The 14,552-nt window shown below is 43.6% G+C and overlaps 3 protein-coding genes across 5 annotated transcripts; 2 read left to right on the forward strand and 1 right to left on the reverse strand.

The window, feature by feature from the left end:
• The first annotated feature begins 967 nt into the window (after nucleotides 1-967).
• ddx51 (DEAD (Asp-Glu-Ala-Asp) box polypeptide 51) lies at nucleotides 968-8,418 on the forward strand. Its single transcript, XM_044049376.1, has 16 exons — nucleotides 968-1,146; nucleotides 1,766-2,124; nucleotides 2,303-2,415; nucleotides 2,498-2,648; nucleotides 3,054-3,199; nucleotides 3,296-3,367; nucleotides 3,452-3,558; nucleotides 4,194-4,302; nucleotides 4,384-4,529; nucleotides 4,751-4,919; nucleotides 4,991-5,106; nucleotides 5,191-5,307; nucleotides 6,874-6,975; nucleotides 7,063-7,126; nucleotides 7,210-7,344; nucleotides 7,654-8,418. Exons 1-16 carry the CDS (start codon nucleotides 1,124-1,126, stop codon nucleotides 7,669-7,671), a joined length of 1,947 nt encoding a protein of 648 aa, XP_043905311.1. The 5' UTR covers nucleotides 968-1,123; the 3' UTR covers nucleotides 7,672-8,418.
• On the reverse strand, nucleotides 8,099-9,689 carry smim8 (small integral membrane protein 8). The gene is made up of 2 exons (XM_044049377.1): nucleotides 9,431-9,689; nucleotides 8,099-8,702 (listed from the first exon to the last, which is right to left on the reverse strand). The coding sequence occupies exons 1-2, from the start codon at nucleotides 9,557-9,559 to the stop codon at nucleotides 8,544-8,546; spliced, it is 288 nt and encodes a 95-aa protein (XP_043905312.1). The 5' UTR covers nucleotides 9,560-9,689; the 3' UTR covers nucleotides 8,099-8,543.
• Nucleotides 9,690-11,886: 2,197 nt separating this feature from the next.
• gjb7 (gap junction protein beta 7) lies at nucleotides 11,887-14,021 on the forward strand. 3 transcript variants are annotated; one of them, XM_044049369.1, is made up of 2 exons: nucleotides 11,887-12,319; nucleotides 12,740-14,021. In XM_044049369.1, the coding sequence occupies exon 2, from the start codon at nucleotides 12,761-12,763 to the stop codon at nucleotides 13,523-13,525; it is 765 nt and encodes a 254-aa protein (XP_043905304.1). In that variant the 5' UTR covers nucleotides 11,887-12,319; nucleotides 12,740-12,760; the 3' UTR covers nucleotides 13,526-14,021. The 3 variants fall into 3 exon arrangements, with proteins under 3 accessions (XP_043905304.1, XP_043905303.1, XP_043905305.1); XM_044049368.1 differs by having other exon boundaries at nucleotides 12,746-14,021; XM_044049370.1 differs by having other exon boundaries at nucleotides 12,302-12,308; nucleotides 12,746-14,021.
• The last annotated feature ends 531 nt before the right edge of the window (nucleotides 14,022-14,552 follow it).

The following is a 14,552-nucleotide window of genomic DNA, read 5'->3' on the forward strand; positions in this document are numbered from 1 at the left end:
ATTTCCACATCCCCTACCTTAGTTTTTAATTCTGTGACAGTGAGAGTGAAGAAACAGAGCCACCATCTCATTTTTAATTAAAAAATGTGGTTACATTCGGGTTGTGAAGAGGATTTTTTATTTCTTTACTTTATCTAACCAGGAGAAAACTCATTGAGATTAAAAATCTCTTTTTCAAAGGTGACCTGGCCAATGATTTTAAGCAATACAGTAAGAAAATGCTCCAGGAAATAATCTCCCACCCTACCTTTCAAATCAGCATCACTGTAACCTTTTTACCACATTGGTCCACTCAGTTACATCCGCATGAGTCGAAATGTGGAGCGACGGCAGCAGTGTGATCATTGTTGTTCCTGTAGACCATTTTCCCACCCTTAAATGATCATCATATACCTTTAATCATTTTTCAGTGCTTCTCAACACAAAGCCAAACACTAACCAGACAGACTCAAAACATCCGAAATATTAATATATATTATATATATTATTGTTTTTTTTTCTTCAGTGTGCCCAGAATACCTGTCTGAATATAAGAGGAGGGACACAGGAGGAGGACAGGCTGATGCAGAAGTCTGTCCCGGTGTAGCAGGTCTTTCCTCCCTGCTGCAGTCACACTGTACACCAGCACTGTCAGTAGACCACACCAGCACCAAAACCACCAAAAACACTGCCTCATACAACACTGTCTTCCCTGAGTGCACTGTTCACCTGTAAATACTATGTTATTGTTGACCTTTTTTGTTATTTGTTGCCTTGCACATATTTAATAGTTGTCCTTTCCTTATCTTATTTCTCCTTTACAACATTGTTGTGACTGTACGCTGCTGTAACACCGCACATTTACCCTTATGGGACGAATGAAGGAACAGTTTATATGGCGTGTGTGTGTGTGTGTGTGTGTGTGTCAGTACCACTCCATACCAGTTGATGGCAGTAATTCAATCGTTCGAAAGCTAAACTCGAGCGTAAGGAAGAAGAAGCGGACGTCACATCGTTTAAAGACAGTAACACACGCGGCTCAGGGCACACAGTGCTAACGTGCTAGTTATCGAGGAGTAGAAGCGTGTGTGTGTGTGTGTGTGTGTGTGTGAAAAAGAAGTGAAACACTCGACTCGCTGCTGACATGTCTCTGTTTCTTGTTAACAGGTTAGTTTGTTCTGTACCAACTCTTTCCTTTGACTAACTTTACTCGCCGTCTTGTATCTTGGCAGTAAACGTTACCATAGTTACCACCTTGATTGATATTCTATCAAACGTTTCTGTGGGTCAGGTGGTTTGAACTTTAACTTTTCCTCTTCTCTGCGCGTGCATGATATAGTGCTCCAATGATAACTTGACTTGTTACCGGAAGTTCGCCGGCTCAAATCCCCGCCCGGCCAAGAAGGACTGGGGTACCCACTGCTCCTAATTCTCGGAAGGGTCAAATGCAGAGGAATACTTTCCCTAAAAACAAAAACTTTATTAATCGAGTTGGTCCATGTCACAATGTCAGGAAGTTGTTCATCAGTGTTTTTAAAACCTGGAAAATATTCTCAAATGTTTTGTCCACAAACCAACATGATTCAGTTTTAGTGATTTCTTTGTTATGTGGAGCAAAACGACAAACTCTAATAGCTGACAATTAATTTAGTAGTTGATTAATAATCATGTAATTGTTTCAGCCCTAGTATGACATGACATACATATGCTAATATCTCTGTAACTTATGTGTAAGATCAGCATTTATGAGGTGGAGTGGAGAAAAAGGCCTGATTTTTTTTCACAGATATCTTGGGGAGGAAGAAGATGGAAGCATCTCAAAAGAATCTCGGTCTCAGGCATTATTGGCAAAACTGCAGCAGAAAGCAAAAGAGAAGCAGCAACAAAGTTTGACAGAACAGCGACAACAACAACTGCCCAAGGAACCAACCCAACAGCAACGTGTCGAAAAGAAAAGAAAAGCTCACAAGGACAGTGGTCAAGAGTTTCTACACCCCAAGAAGAAGAAGAAGAAAGCTAATGTACATGATCTGGACTCTGAAAGCCATGATGAGCCTGTTGAACAGAAGAAGAAGAAGAAGAAGAAGAAGAAGAATGAGGAGGAGACAGAAGAGGAGGATGTAAATGATGGACAGAATCCTGCAGGTGACTGTTTTTTTTCTTGAATACATTTATCATAAACTCTACAGCTTCTCATCTCATGCTGTAGGTTCTCATTAAAGACTTTTAACTGTTTTTATGTGAAGCACCTTTGTCATGTTACCCACGTACTCTATGTGAGGTCATAAAGTGCATGCATGTCATGTGCCTCTTTGCTTTTCAGGAGGACAGGGGGACACAGAGCAAGAAGAAGCAGCAGAGGCAGAAAATGAGAAAACTGCGGCTCCAGCTGGATTCAAAGTTGTAGGAGGGTTTGAAAACAGGCCTGTCCAAAAGGTACAGTGGTGTGCTGAGGGTGTTGGGAGGCACAGGCATCATCAGCATCCACAACTAAAAATGCTTCTCCGTGTATTCCCAGGTGCACAGAGTCCTGCCTCAGTGGCTCGCTCAGCCTGACGTGATTCACAGAGACATTAAAAACAACCTGGTGCCCATCTCTGACCTCTCTGGACTGTGTTCAGCACTTGTGAAAAGACTGCAAGAAAATGGAATTCAACACTTCTTCCCAGGTAATGAAATGAGTGTGTCTCTCTCTGTCTGTCTGTCTCTCTCTCTCCCCCTCTCAGAATGCAGCTGTGTTAATTCAGTAAATCATTAATGTGATGGAGGTTGGACGGTTGTAGCTGGATTCCCTAGTTTGCAATCGCGTAGTGTGTCTGTTAGAACACAGTCGAGTTTCTGACCTTCCTGTGGGTATGGTGGTGGAGCTGAAGATGAGTCAGCTTGAAAGCTGCAGACTGTGAAGACAAAGAGGAGATCTGCGAGTCTGGTGTTCTTTGTGTGTGGAAATTGTGCTCGTCATTTGTTTGTATTATTGGTTATTATCATGATTATTATTAATAATAATAATAATAATAATAATAATAATAATAATAATAATAATGATGACGATAGTAATAGCATCATGTTCACAGTGCAAGCAGAGGTCATCCCTGCCATCATGGAGAACATGCAGAGAGGACTGCTGATTGGACGTGGTGGCTACAAGCCCAGAGATATCTGTGTGTCTGCACCTACAGGAAGTGGCAAGACGCTAGCATTCGTCATACCTGTCATACAGGTGAGCTCTTCAAGTAGAACGTGCATATGTCCTGTTTATATAGACCTACAGTATGGGAAGGATGTGGAATACAGACAGAGATCTTTCTACTGTCAGATGCTGATGGAGAGGGTGGTGTGTGAAGTGCGGGCTTTGGCTGTGTTGCCAACCAAGGAGCTGGCTCAGCAGGTCAGAATCAGTCTGAACAACAACTCACTGCTTCTGCTGTGGACAGTTTCAATGCAAGTTCAGTGACCACGTTCTCCCGCGCAGGTTTGCAAGGTGTTCACATCCTACACCGAGGGAACTGCCCTGAAAGTGGTCATGCTGGCCGGTCAGAGGTCCTTTGCTGCAGAGCAGGCTTCACTCGCAGAACACAGGTGATTACATGAAGAACACGTGTAGCACCATTGGGCCACTTAATGCTGTCTAGATGTTGGTGAATGTAGATAAATACAGTAGAGTATATTATACTCTACTACAGTAGAGTATAATATACTCTACTGTATCTCCTAATCTGCATGTTTTTGGACTGGGAGAAAAAGCTTGTTCTGAGGCAAGCATGCTAACCATTACACTAACTGCCCTAAAAGGTATTAGTACTATTAATACGCATTTAACCTTTTCATAGAAGGAAAACCTGTGAAACAAGATATCAAGTGTGGTTGTGTGAAATGATGTTCTCGCTGTCTGTCTGTCCCTCTCTCTAAATCAAATCAAGTAGTTCTTTATCGTCATGCTAACGTACATCTTACATTGCCAAAGCATATTTATCAACATTGTTCATACACTCTTATTCACACACTATATACGATATGTACCATATGTGTATAAACACACCTATTATTATGAGTTGTTAGCCGCTCTTCTCTCTTGTCCACTGGCTGTCCCTCAGTCTCTACATGCATATATAGAGGAAATCATCCGTGTTTGCAGCTGCAGGGTCACCTGAGCTGTGACGTGCATGTGAAATGTGTAAATGGAGCGTTCCTGCTCATCATGATGGTTGTTCCAGAGGCGACAGGAGACGCAGTTTAGCAGACATTGTTGTGGCGACTCCTGGACGACTGGTCGATCACATCAACAAGAATTCAGGCTTATGTCTCCAGCACCTGAGATTTCTGGTGAGTCCTTGATACATGTGGAACAACTGACAGTTGTTGGCTGACAGTGATGAATGCTCACTTGGTTTCATCCATAACCAGATCATTGACGAGGCAGACAGGATGATTGACAGCATGCACCAGTCTTGGCTCAGTCAGGTGGTAAAGGCCGTCTACAAATCAGGAAGTGAACCCAGAGCCATGTCCATCTTCAGGAGAACTGAACCAACACATGTTACAGCAGCCAGGTGAGATTAACGTCTGATTGAGATGACCATACTATGACCATTAGGAGGAGGCGACACTGTGCTCTACTCGATATCTGTCACATGTCACATGTCATTGACATAGGGAGGAAGTTCCTGTGGCTCCTCCGTCTTCCTTCCTTCCTTCTGTGTTTAGATGTTGAACCCATGTAGCCCTCAGGATGTGGTGTGACTGTGACATTACTGACTGTCCCTCCTCTCAGTCTGTCTCCACCTCAGATGCCTCTACAGAAGCTGCTGTTTTCTGCCACACTCACACAGAACCCAGAGAAGCTGCAGCAGCTGGGCCTCCACCAGCCCAGACTCTTCAGTTCTGTCCACAGTGACTCCACCCACAAGCAAGACTGCTTCCACTTCCCCCAAGGTCTGACGGTAAGTGATGGTAAACCAGCACAGGCTCGTGTGTGGTAATCATAGTTTTAAACTTCACTCTGTGTTTGCAGGAGTATTATGTTCCCTGTATGTTGAGCAAAAAGCCTCTGCTCCTCCTCCACTTCATCCTACGAATGAAGCTCCGCCCCATCCTCTGTTTCACCAACTCCAGAGAGACTGCACACAGGTCTGAGGGAGCCAGTGTGGACCTGTGACATGGAGCGTTGAGTGTGAACGGCCTCTAGATCCCCTCTCTGTCTCTCTTCCTCAGGCTCTTCTTGCTGGTGCAGCTGTTTGGTGGAGTTACTGCTGCAGAGTTCTCCTCTCGTCTCTCTCCTGGCGAGAGGAAGAAGAAGCTGAAGGAGTTTGAACAAGGAAAGATCCAACTGTGAGTGTGTATGAGATGTTTCTGCTTGGTTCTTTTGACACCTGAGGTTCAGTGTATACATTAGAGGGTCATATAACATAAAATACTGAGATTCTCATCCTGACTCAGATTAGACTTAGTCGGGTCGTGGGGTCTTCAGGTTGTGGGTGGGGGTCTTGAGGTGGGATCTTCAGGTTGTTGGGTCTTCAGGTTGTTGGGTTGGGTGGGGGTCTTGGTGGGGATCTTCAGGTTGTTGTTGGGGTCTTGCTTCGGTGGGATCTTCAGGTTGTTGTTGGGAGTGGGGTCTTCAGGTTGTCGGGTCGTGGGGTCTTCAGGTCGTGGGGTCAGCAGCCTGATGGCTGTTGAGGAGTTTAGCTGTTTTGGCGCGGATGCTGCAGAACCTTTACCCAGAGGGCAGCAGGGAGAACAGTCAGTGACGGCGATGTGTGAGGTCCCTGATGCTCTGAGCTCTGGTCTGGCGGTGTTTCTGCACAACATCCTGCATGAGGGACTGATGTTTCCATCTTTTTTGATGTCCTCACTATTCGGCGCAGAGACTTTATTCCAGGACACTGCAGCTGCTGAGCAGATGAGATGCAGCTGGTCAGCATGCTGTGTTTGGTGCCTCTGTAGAAGCTAGTGAGGATGGGAGGGGGGAGGTGAACGCTCCTCATCCGGCGCAGGAAGTTACAGTGAGGAAATAAACAAATGAACAGTCTAGACTTTTAATGGTAGGTTTATTTTAACAGTGAGAGACAGAATATCAAAAACAAAATCCAGAAAATCATATTTAAAAAAAGATACACATTTATTTATGAAGTATTTGATCACCAACACTAAAGAATTCTGGCTCACTTTAATAAAGTCCTAATCTCAACTTGTTACCTGTATAAAAGACACCTGTTACAGAATGAATCAGACACCAACCTCTCCATCATGGGCAAGACCAAATACACTTCTAGACTGTAATGTGCTACAAGACCATTGGCAAGAACTGTTGGTGCCATCATTAGAAAATGACTGCGGTCTCCATCGGTCTGGGACTCCACGCAAGATTTCCCCTCAGGTTGTGGATGGGTCTTCTAGCAAAACATACAGCCACGGCATAACGAAGGTGTGGCCTAAGATGAAGCACATGAAGGTCATAGAGAGGCCGAGCCAGTATCTGGACCTAAATTCTATAGAAAGTCTGTGGAGGGAGCTGGAGCTTCGAGTTGCCAAGCGACAGCCTCAAAACCTTCAAGAGGAGTGGTCCAAAACTCCTCCTGAGATGTTTGCAGACCTGGTGATCTGACCTCTGTACTGCCCACAAAGGTTTCTCCACCAAGGACTTGGTCATGTTTTGATAGGAGGTCAAAACCTTATTTCAAATAAACCTACCATTAAAAGTAAAGACCGTTCATGTGTTTGTCAGTGGGTGAACTTACAAAAACAGTGAGGGATCAAATACTTCTTCCCTCCACTGTCAGTCGCTAAACTTCCATGAAAGGGAAGTTTGTTCGATGTGTTGATCACTTATTTATTGTGCTCGGTCATTTCTACATTCCTGTGGTCAGTAATGAGGATGTGAATGTTGTTAAAAAAAAGGTTGGTCAGCACAGACGCAGCAGCCAGAGGCATCGACATCAACGGCGTGAAGTGTGTGGTGAACTATGATGCACCACAGTACGTCAGGACGTATATCCACAGGTGAGGGATGTTTGTTTGTGAGGCATGACGCTGCTCCTCCGTATGGTCCAGTATGTTCACTCTTTGTCCTGCTGTCTCTTTGTTAAGAATTGGAAGAACGGCACGAGCAGGAAAAGCAGGCCTCGCCTTCACCTTTCTACTCGGAGTACAGGTCAAATAAACAAACAAAGCCATTCAATCCTTTATTTTGAATATACTATAGAGGCAAACTGTGGCATTGTTTGCATCATGCAGGAGAAGAGGTTTCTGCAGATGGTGGTGGAAGCAGGAAGCCCTGGGATTCAAAAACAGATCGTCAAACCTGAGAACCTGCGGAGTATGGAAGCCCGGTTTGAAGTCACCCTGCAGGAGCTGGCTAAGGTTATAAAGGTAAGAGCAGGTGTTTCAGTAATTGTGTTCATAGTGTATGAATATTCATTGACACGTTGTGCAGCTTTGTAATACATGAGTCAAGGATAGATGACATTTCCACCTGTGCAGCATGAAACTAACAAGTGAGATCAAACTGAACTCATTAGTCATTCAGTTAATGGAGCTGTTGTATTATACTGCATTATTTAAAGAGGCTCCTCTTTCTTAACTTTGAAGCTTAAAGGTTTCCTTCCTCATGTATGTGACTATAAAGACTAATTATTGGTTGCATATGGATTAACTACTGCCTTTTCTTTGTCTCCTCAGTCTGAGAAAGCCAGATGATGATGATGATGATGATGATGGATCAATCATGTGGCAGTTTCCACGTGAAGATCCCCGCACATGGGAATGAGCTGAGACAATTTAGTGACCATGCGGACCAATAATTAACCGAGGTGTTCATCTGTGTGAATAATGACAACAAAAGCAGTCATTAAAGACAAACCTTGGTTTATAGTCCTTAAGATCATTTGAAAAAATATGGACAATGTCGAGGACAAAGAACATCTGTTGGAGATGAGAGGATGAGACTGAAGAGACACGTGTTTTAATTCAGGAGATGCAGTAATGCGTCATCATGGTATCTAAGCTGGCCTTAAACCCAGTGGAGCACAACTGAATTAGCACATGTGTATATAATGTTATATAACAAGTGAATATCTGTGATACTGTGTTTTTGTGAATGAACGCTGGATACTGTTGTATTTTAATTATCAAAACTTTTATTATCGTTTGCCAATTTAAAAAAATCGTGAGAGTATAATTTCCATAATCGTGGGCGCTTCACACCACAGTAACATAGTGTAAAGTGATGACGGTACCTTTAGCTTTACTATCACTCATTCATTTCCTCACATTCACAAAACTCAGGTTTTAACTGAAGCTTTTAATAATTGAATATTTTCTAATTGTTATATTAATGAACAGTTTTCACAAGTAGTAAAAACTATCACTCACAGGTATTCCCATGTCATGTTAAGTGGCCAACAGTCAAAACATGATATTCATTAAACCAAGAAAGAAATGTCAGCTTTGATGTGATGTTTACACTATTGGATGGAACGTCCACAGGTGTCCCAGGTTCAGTCACGCAGGACAAGCTTCACTCTGTCCTTTCAGCACACACACACACACACAGGATGGAGAAGACTCCGTCAGTCCCACTTGGATGTCTTCCTCCTCATGTATCTCTCCCCCTCACTGTCGATGACTTCATAGAGCTCCTGGTTGTTCTCTTTCACAGCGTGCAGGTAACCCAGGTAACCCACGCACAGAGTGATGGTCACCAGGCCGAACGCCATCACTGGTTTATTCTGCAAAACAACCAAGAGGATGTAAACACACTGACCTCATCAGTACCAGAGTCCTCAGAGAGAGGTCTACTGCTCCTGACGGGAGTAACACAGGAGTAACATAGGAATAAAGGAGTAACACGGGAGTAACATAGGAATAAAGGAGTTAACACGGGAGTAACAGGAATAAAGGAGTAACAGGAGTAAACACGGGAATAAAGGAGTAACAGGAGTAAACACAGGAGTAACATAGGAATAAAGGGAGTAACACACAGTAACATAGGAATAAAGGAGTTAACAGAGTAACAGGAATAAAGGAGTAACAGGAGTAAACACGGGGAATAAAGGAGTAACATAGGAATAAAAGAGTAAACACAGGAGTAAACACAGGAATAAAGGAGTAACATAGGAATAAAGGAGTAACACAGGAGTAAACACACTGACCTCATCAGTACCAGAGTCCTCAGAGAGGTCTACTGCTCCTGGAGTAACACAGGAGTAACATAGGAATAAAGGAGTAACACAGGAGTAAACACGGAGTAACATAGAATAAAAGGAGTAACACAGGAGTAAACACGGGAGTAACATAGGAATAAAGGAGTAACAGGAGTAAACATAGGAATAAAGGAGTAACAGGAGTAAACAGGAGTAAACGTAAACACGGAGTAAACAGTAACACGGGAGTAACACGGGAGTAACACGGGAGTACTAGTGAGATAAAGGTCAGCGACAGAGACTCACACACTCACGGGTTTAATGAAGAGTTCGGGGTTGACCGCTCGGAACAGTGTGGTAGTCTTTGCTCCTCTCAGCCCGGGAGTCCGGAAGCCTTTTTCCCCGGGACTCTCCTTCCCTTTACCGGCCTCTTTGTCTGACATGTCCGGTGTTGAGTATTCACCACAGTTCTAAGGAAACATTTATCACAATCATACTAAACTAACCCTCAGAAGAACCTTTGAGTCCGCAGCCATGTTTCGCTGTCAACGAGCACGACGACAAGAGGGAGAGAAACAGACTATAAACGGCCACAGCGCCCCTACTGGCGATGGAAGGTACGTCTACCCCTGGCCCTGATTAACGCTCTTGTCACATCCTGCATCGATTGCTGTGTCTCACTCCCAGTCCCAGTCTTTTCTCATAAAACACGTTCTCACAAACCTGTGAAATCTGAGAGCTGCAGCAGAGACCTGTGAGACCAGCTCTATGACTCTGACTCTATGACTCTATGATTCTGACTCTATGACTCTGACTCTATGACTCTATGACTCTATGACTCTATGACTCTATGATTCTGACTCTATGACTCTGACTCTATGATTCTGACTCTATGTCTCTGTGGCTCTATGATTATATGACTCTGTGGCTCTATTACTCTATGACTTTATAAATCTATGAATCTATGGCTCTTTGACTCTATAACTATATGACTCTACGGCTCTATGACTATATGACTATATGGCTCTATGGCTCTTTGACTCTATGATTCTATGACTCTATGATTCTATAACTCTATGACTCTGTGACTCTGACTCTATGGACTCTAACTCTGACCTATGCTCTATGACTCTATGATTGTATGACTCTGACTCTATGACTCTAACTCTATGACTCTATGACTCTATGGCTCTATGACTCTCTTTAACTCTGACTCTGACTCTATGACTCTGCTCTATGGCTCTATGACTCTATGATTCTATGACTCTATGACTCTGACTCTATGACTCTGACTCTATGACTCTAACTCTATGACTCATGATTCTATAACTCTGTGACTCTTGGACTCTATGACTCTGTGACTCTGACTCTACTCTGTGACTCTATGACTCTGTGACTCTGACTCTATGGCTCTATGACTCTGTGACTCTGTGACTGACTCTATGACTCTGTGACTCTATGACTCTGTGACTCTGACTATGACTCTAACTCTGGCTCTATGACTCTATGATTCTATGATTCTATATGACTCTATGACTCTGACTCATGACTCTCATGATTCTATACTCTATGACTCTGTGACTCTAACTCATGACTCTGACTCTATGACTCTATGACTCTGACTCTAATCTAACTATGACTCTGACTCTGACTCTATGACTCTCTGACTCTACTACTGACTCTATGACTCTATGACTCTATGACTCTATGACTCTATGACTCTGTGACTCTATGGCTCTATGCTCTCTGACTGACTCTGACTCTATGACTCTGTGACTCTGACTCTGTGACTCTGTGACTCTCTGATGACTCTGACTCTATGACTCTGTGACTCTATGACTCTGTGACTCTGACTATGACTCTGACTATGATGGACTCTGTGACTCTGACTCTACTGACTCTATGACTCCTGTGACTCTCTGTGGACTCTGACTCTGTGACTCTGTGACTCTATGACTCTGTGACTCTATGACTCTGTGACTCTATGACTCTATGACTCTGTGACTCTGTGACTCTATGACTCTATGACTCATGACTGACTGACCTGCACTCTGTGACTCATGACTGCTGTGACTCTGTGACTCTGACTCTGACTCTGTGACTCTGTGACTCTATGACTTTGTGACTCTATGACTCTGTGACTCTGTGACTCTGACTCCTGACTCTGTGACTCTGTGACTCTATGACTCTGTGACTCTGTGACTCTCATGACTCTATGACTCTGTGACTCTGTGACTCCTGTGACTCTATGGCTCTGTGACTCTATGACTCTGTGACTCTGACTCTGACTCTGTGACTCTGTGACTCTATGACTCTGTGACTCTTGACTCTGGTGACTCTGTGACTCTATGACTCTGAGACTCTGTGACTCTGAGACTCTGGACTCCCATGACTCTGTGACTCTGTGACTCTATGACTCTGTGACTCTATGACTCTGTGACTCTCTGTGACTCTATGACTCTGTGACTCTGTGACTCATGACTCTATGACTCTGTGACTCTATGACTCTATGACTCTGACTCCCTTGTGACTGACTCTATGACTCTATGACTCTGACTGACTCTATGACTCTATGACTCTGACTCTGTGACTCTATGACTCTGACTCTGTGACTCTATGACTCTATGACTCTATGACTCTGTGACTCTATGACTCTATGACTCTGTGACTCTATGACTCTATGACATGAACAACAGTTGGATACTCAACCTTTTCATCTCCATCAGAGGGAACGTGACAAATGCGAGAGGCCTAGTGTGGAATGGTTTATTTATCTGCAGTGTAACGTGAGCTGACTCTCATCAAATTTACATGTGTCAGTGCAGGTGGAGGAAGAAAGACATGTCCTCCCCCACACCCAGCACATATTTGCATTGAACTTTTCCACTGTGACGTTGTCTGTGTATACAGTACACACACACACACACACACACACACACACACACACGCTACAGGTTAACTTATGGAAGGATGGAAGGATCGTTTCGTCATGCTATTTCTGTTGATTCACAGTAAAGTGTCTAAAAGAAGAGAGAAACTATGGTGTATTTACTGATACTGATCTCGTGAAGAGTAAAGTGTTTGTGCTTGGATAAGGTGTGGCACAGTGCTGTCCCCTGCAGGTGTGCAGCAGCAGCAGCAGCAGCAAAGAGTCTGATTACAAACTCTAGAACACAGAGCAGAAATCCTCCGGTAAGGATTCGGTAAGTTCTTTCTTAAAAACTCTTCCTTTACTTAGTCCTGTGTCAGTATTTGGAATAACTCTGGTTCTAATCTCTACACAGGCAGCACTAGTGTTAGTGTTACCCTGAGCAGAATTACCTTACATGTCATTTAGTCGACGCTATTATCCAAAGTGACAAGGGAATTGAGTATGACCTGCCAGGGGTGGAGTTGTGGCGATGATGTCTCTGCACATGGGGTACCGGTCTTAAGCGGTAGAATCTGTAAACCTTGTTCCATTAAAGCACGTATTCAGTGAGTGAAGAACATTAGACAAACTCTGTGGTCGTCTGATCCCTGTCGACTCGTCTAATGACTAGAGAAGGAGACTGTTGATGATTAGTGTTGTTCTTTTAAATCATGTAAAGCTGCTACAACAACATCCTCTGGTTTCTGTTCAGCTGCAGGAGAGCGAGAGGAAGATGAACTGGGGTTTTCTGGAGAACGTCCTCAGTGGGGTGAACAAGTACTCTACTGTGATTGGGCGGATCTGGCTCTCTGTGGTCTTCCTCTTCAGGATTTTGGTGTATGTGGCAGCAGCAGAGCAGGTGTGGAAGGATGAGCAGAAGGATTTTGTGTGCAACACCCGGCAGCCCGGCTGCGAGAACGTCTGCTTCGACCACTTCTTCCCAATCTCCCAGGTGCGTCTGTGGGCTCTGCAGCTCATCATGGTGTCCACCCCGTCCCTGCTGGTTGCCCTGCACGTGGCGTACAGGGAGCACAGGGAGGCCAAGCACAAGCGGAAGCTGTACCAGGACAAAGGGAGCATTGACGGAGGTCTGTTCTGCACCTACGCCCTCAGCCTGGTCTTCAAGATAGCGTTTGAGGTGGGCTTCCTGCTCGCCTTCTACTTCCTGTACAATGGTTTTGAGGTGCCTGCTCTGCTCCAGTGCAGCCAGAGTCCTTGTCCCAACACAGTGGACTGTTACATTTCCAAACCCAAAGAGAAGAAGATATTCCTCTACATTATGGGCTGTGCTTCTATTCTGTGTATCACTCTGAATTTTGCGGAGCTTCTCTACATCACGTGGAAGAAGTTGTGGAGATGTTTCAGCAGAAGCTTCATCCCTGGGAAGGAGAACGCTCTCATCCACACTCGACCTGTGTCTGTGAAGCCCACAGGACACAGTGAGGACAGCAGCACACAGCCTGCGTGCACCACTGACAACGTTCACAACCAGGAGTGAAGCCTGTGGGCGGAGCCTGTGTTTACCTGAAAACAGCACTCACATACTCACATACACCCGCCTACACCCGCCTTCTGTTGTCGTACATATCATGAGCTATAAATGAGAAAGAGAGGCTGAATATACAGTATGTTTGAGCATAAACTAAAACTACTATAACTAAAACAGTGTGTGTGTGTGTGTGTGTGTCTTTAAATGTCCTGTATGAGATATGTTCCATGATGTTAGAAAGCCCACCAGCTGATATTTAACCTTTTATACAGTGTGTGCAGTTTGTGAAGAAAACTATGTTTATGTAGATGATAATCAAAGTTTGTTCTTTATCACTGTTTTACTCATTATTATTATTATTATTATTATTATTTATTTGTTGATTTCTCAAGTTGTCATTAGTCAAAGGATTCAGGCCTGTCCTGGTGACAACAAGTCCCCTGTGAAGTGTCTGCATCGCCATCATATTTGTTGTGTATTTATGATTAAATTGAATATTTTTGTACATGTGTAAAGAAATAAAAAATGGATCAAATAATCGAGTGAAGCTCCTCGCTGGTGTTCAATGTGCTTAAGAGGCTCATGTAGAATGACTTTAGCGAGTGAGCCTTCCAACACTGGCCAGTAGATGACAGTGTCGAGGTGATTGTGTGTCCGTGATGATAGAGCTGCTGTCATCATGTTTTCTCTCATCAGTCTGAAGCAGAAAGTTTTGATCTTTTTGATATTTTCCCCACACGTTTTGATTCCTTTAATACACAGTGAATTTAAAATGAAACCATGAAGTTATTTATTTATGAATAATTATGAATAATAAAAAATAAGGAAGAATAAAATACACTAACACACGTGACTACAACTGCCATTTACGTTCTGATGACTTCTACAGAGAAAGTACTTTTAAATGAATATTATTAATGTTAGTTGATATTAGACAATAACATGTTAAACTAGTGAATCCCAGGTACTCAATGTAATTACGATCCTGTCTTCACTGAGTTTCAGGTCTGATGTGGACATGAACCATAAGAAAACA

This window comes from Solea senegalensis, linkage group LG17, assembly GCF_019176455.1.
Source record: "Solea senegalensis isolate Sse05_10M linkage group LG17, IFAPA_SoseM_1, whole genome shotgun sequence".
NCBI lineage: Eukaryota > Metazoa > Chordata > Actinopteri > Pleuronectiformes > Soleidae > Solea > Solea senegalensis.

What these genes read in the sequence shown, in the direction of transcription:
- gjb7 (XM_044049369.1), top strand. Translation starts at nt 12,761, where the DNA reads ATGAACTGGGGTTTTCTGGAGAACGTCCTCAGTGGGGTGAACAAGTAC.
- ddx51 (XM_044049376.1), top strand. Translation starts at nt 1,124, where the DNA reads ATGTCTCTGTTTCTTGTTAACAG. An exon ending in ACTTCCCCCAAGGTCTGACG is followed by an intron (nt 4,920 to 4,990) that starts GTAAGTGATGGT and finishes CTGTGTTTGCAG; the next exon opens with GAGTATTATGTTCCCTGTAT. An exon ending in TCCAGAGAGACTGCACACAG is followed by an intron (nt 5,107 to 5,190) that starts GTCTGAGGGAGC and finishes TCTCTTCCTCAG; the next exon opens with GCTCTTCTTGCTGGTGCAGC.
- smim8 (XM_044049377.1), bottom strand. Translation starts at nt 9,559, where the DNA reads ATGTCAGACAAAGAGGCCGGTAAAGGGAAGGAGAGTCCCGGGGAAAAA. An exon ending in CCGAACTCTTCATTAAACCC is followed by an intron (nt 8,703 to 9,430) that starts GTGAGTGTGTGA and finishes GTTGTTTTGCAG; the next exon opens with AATAAACCAGTGATGGCGTT.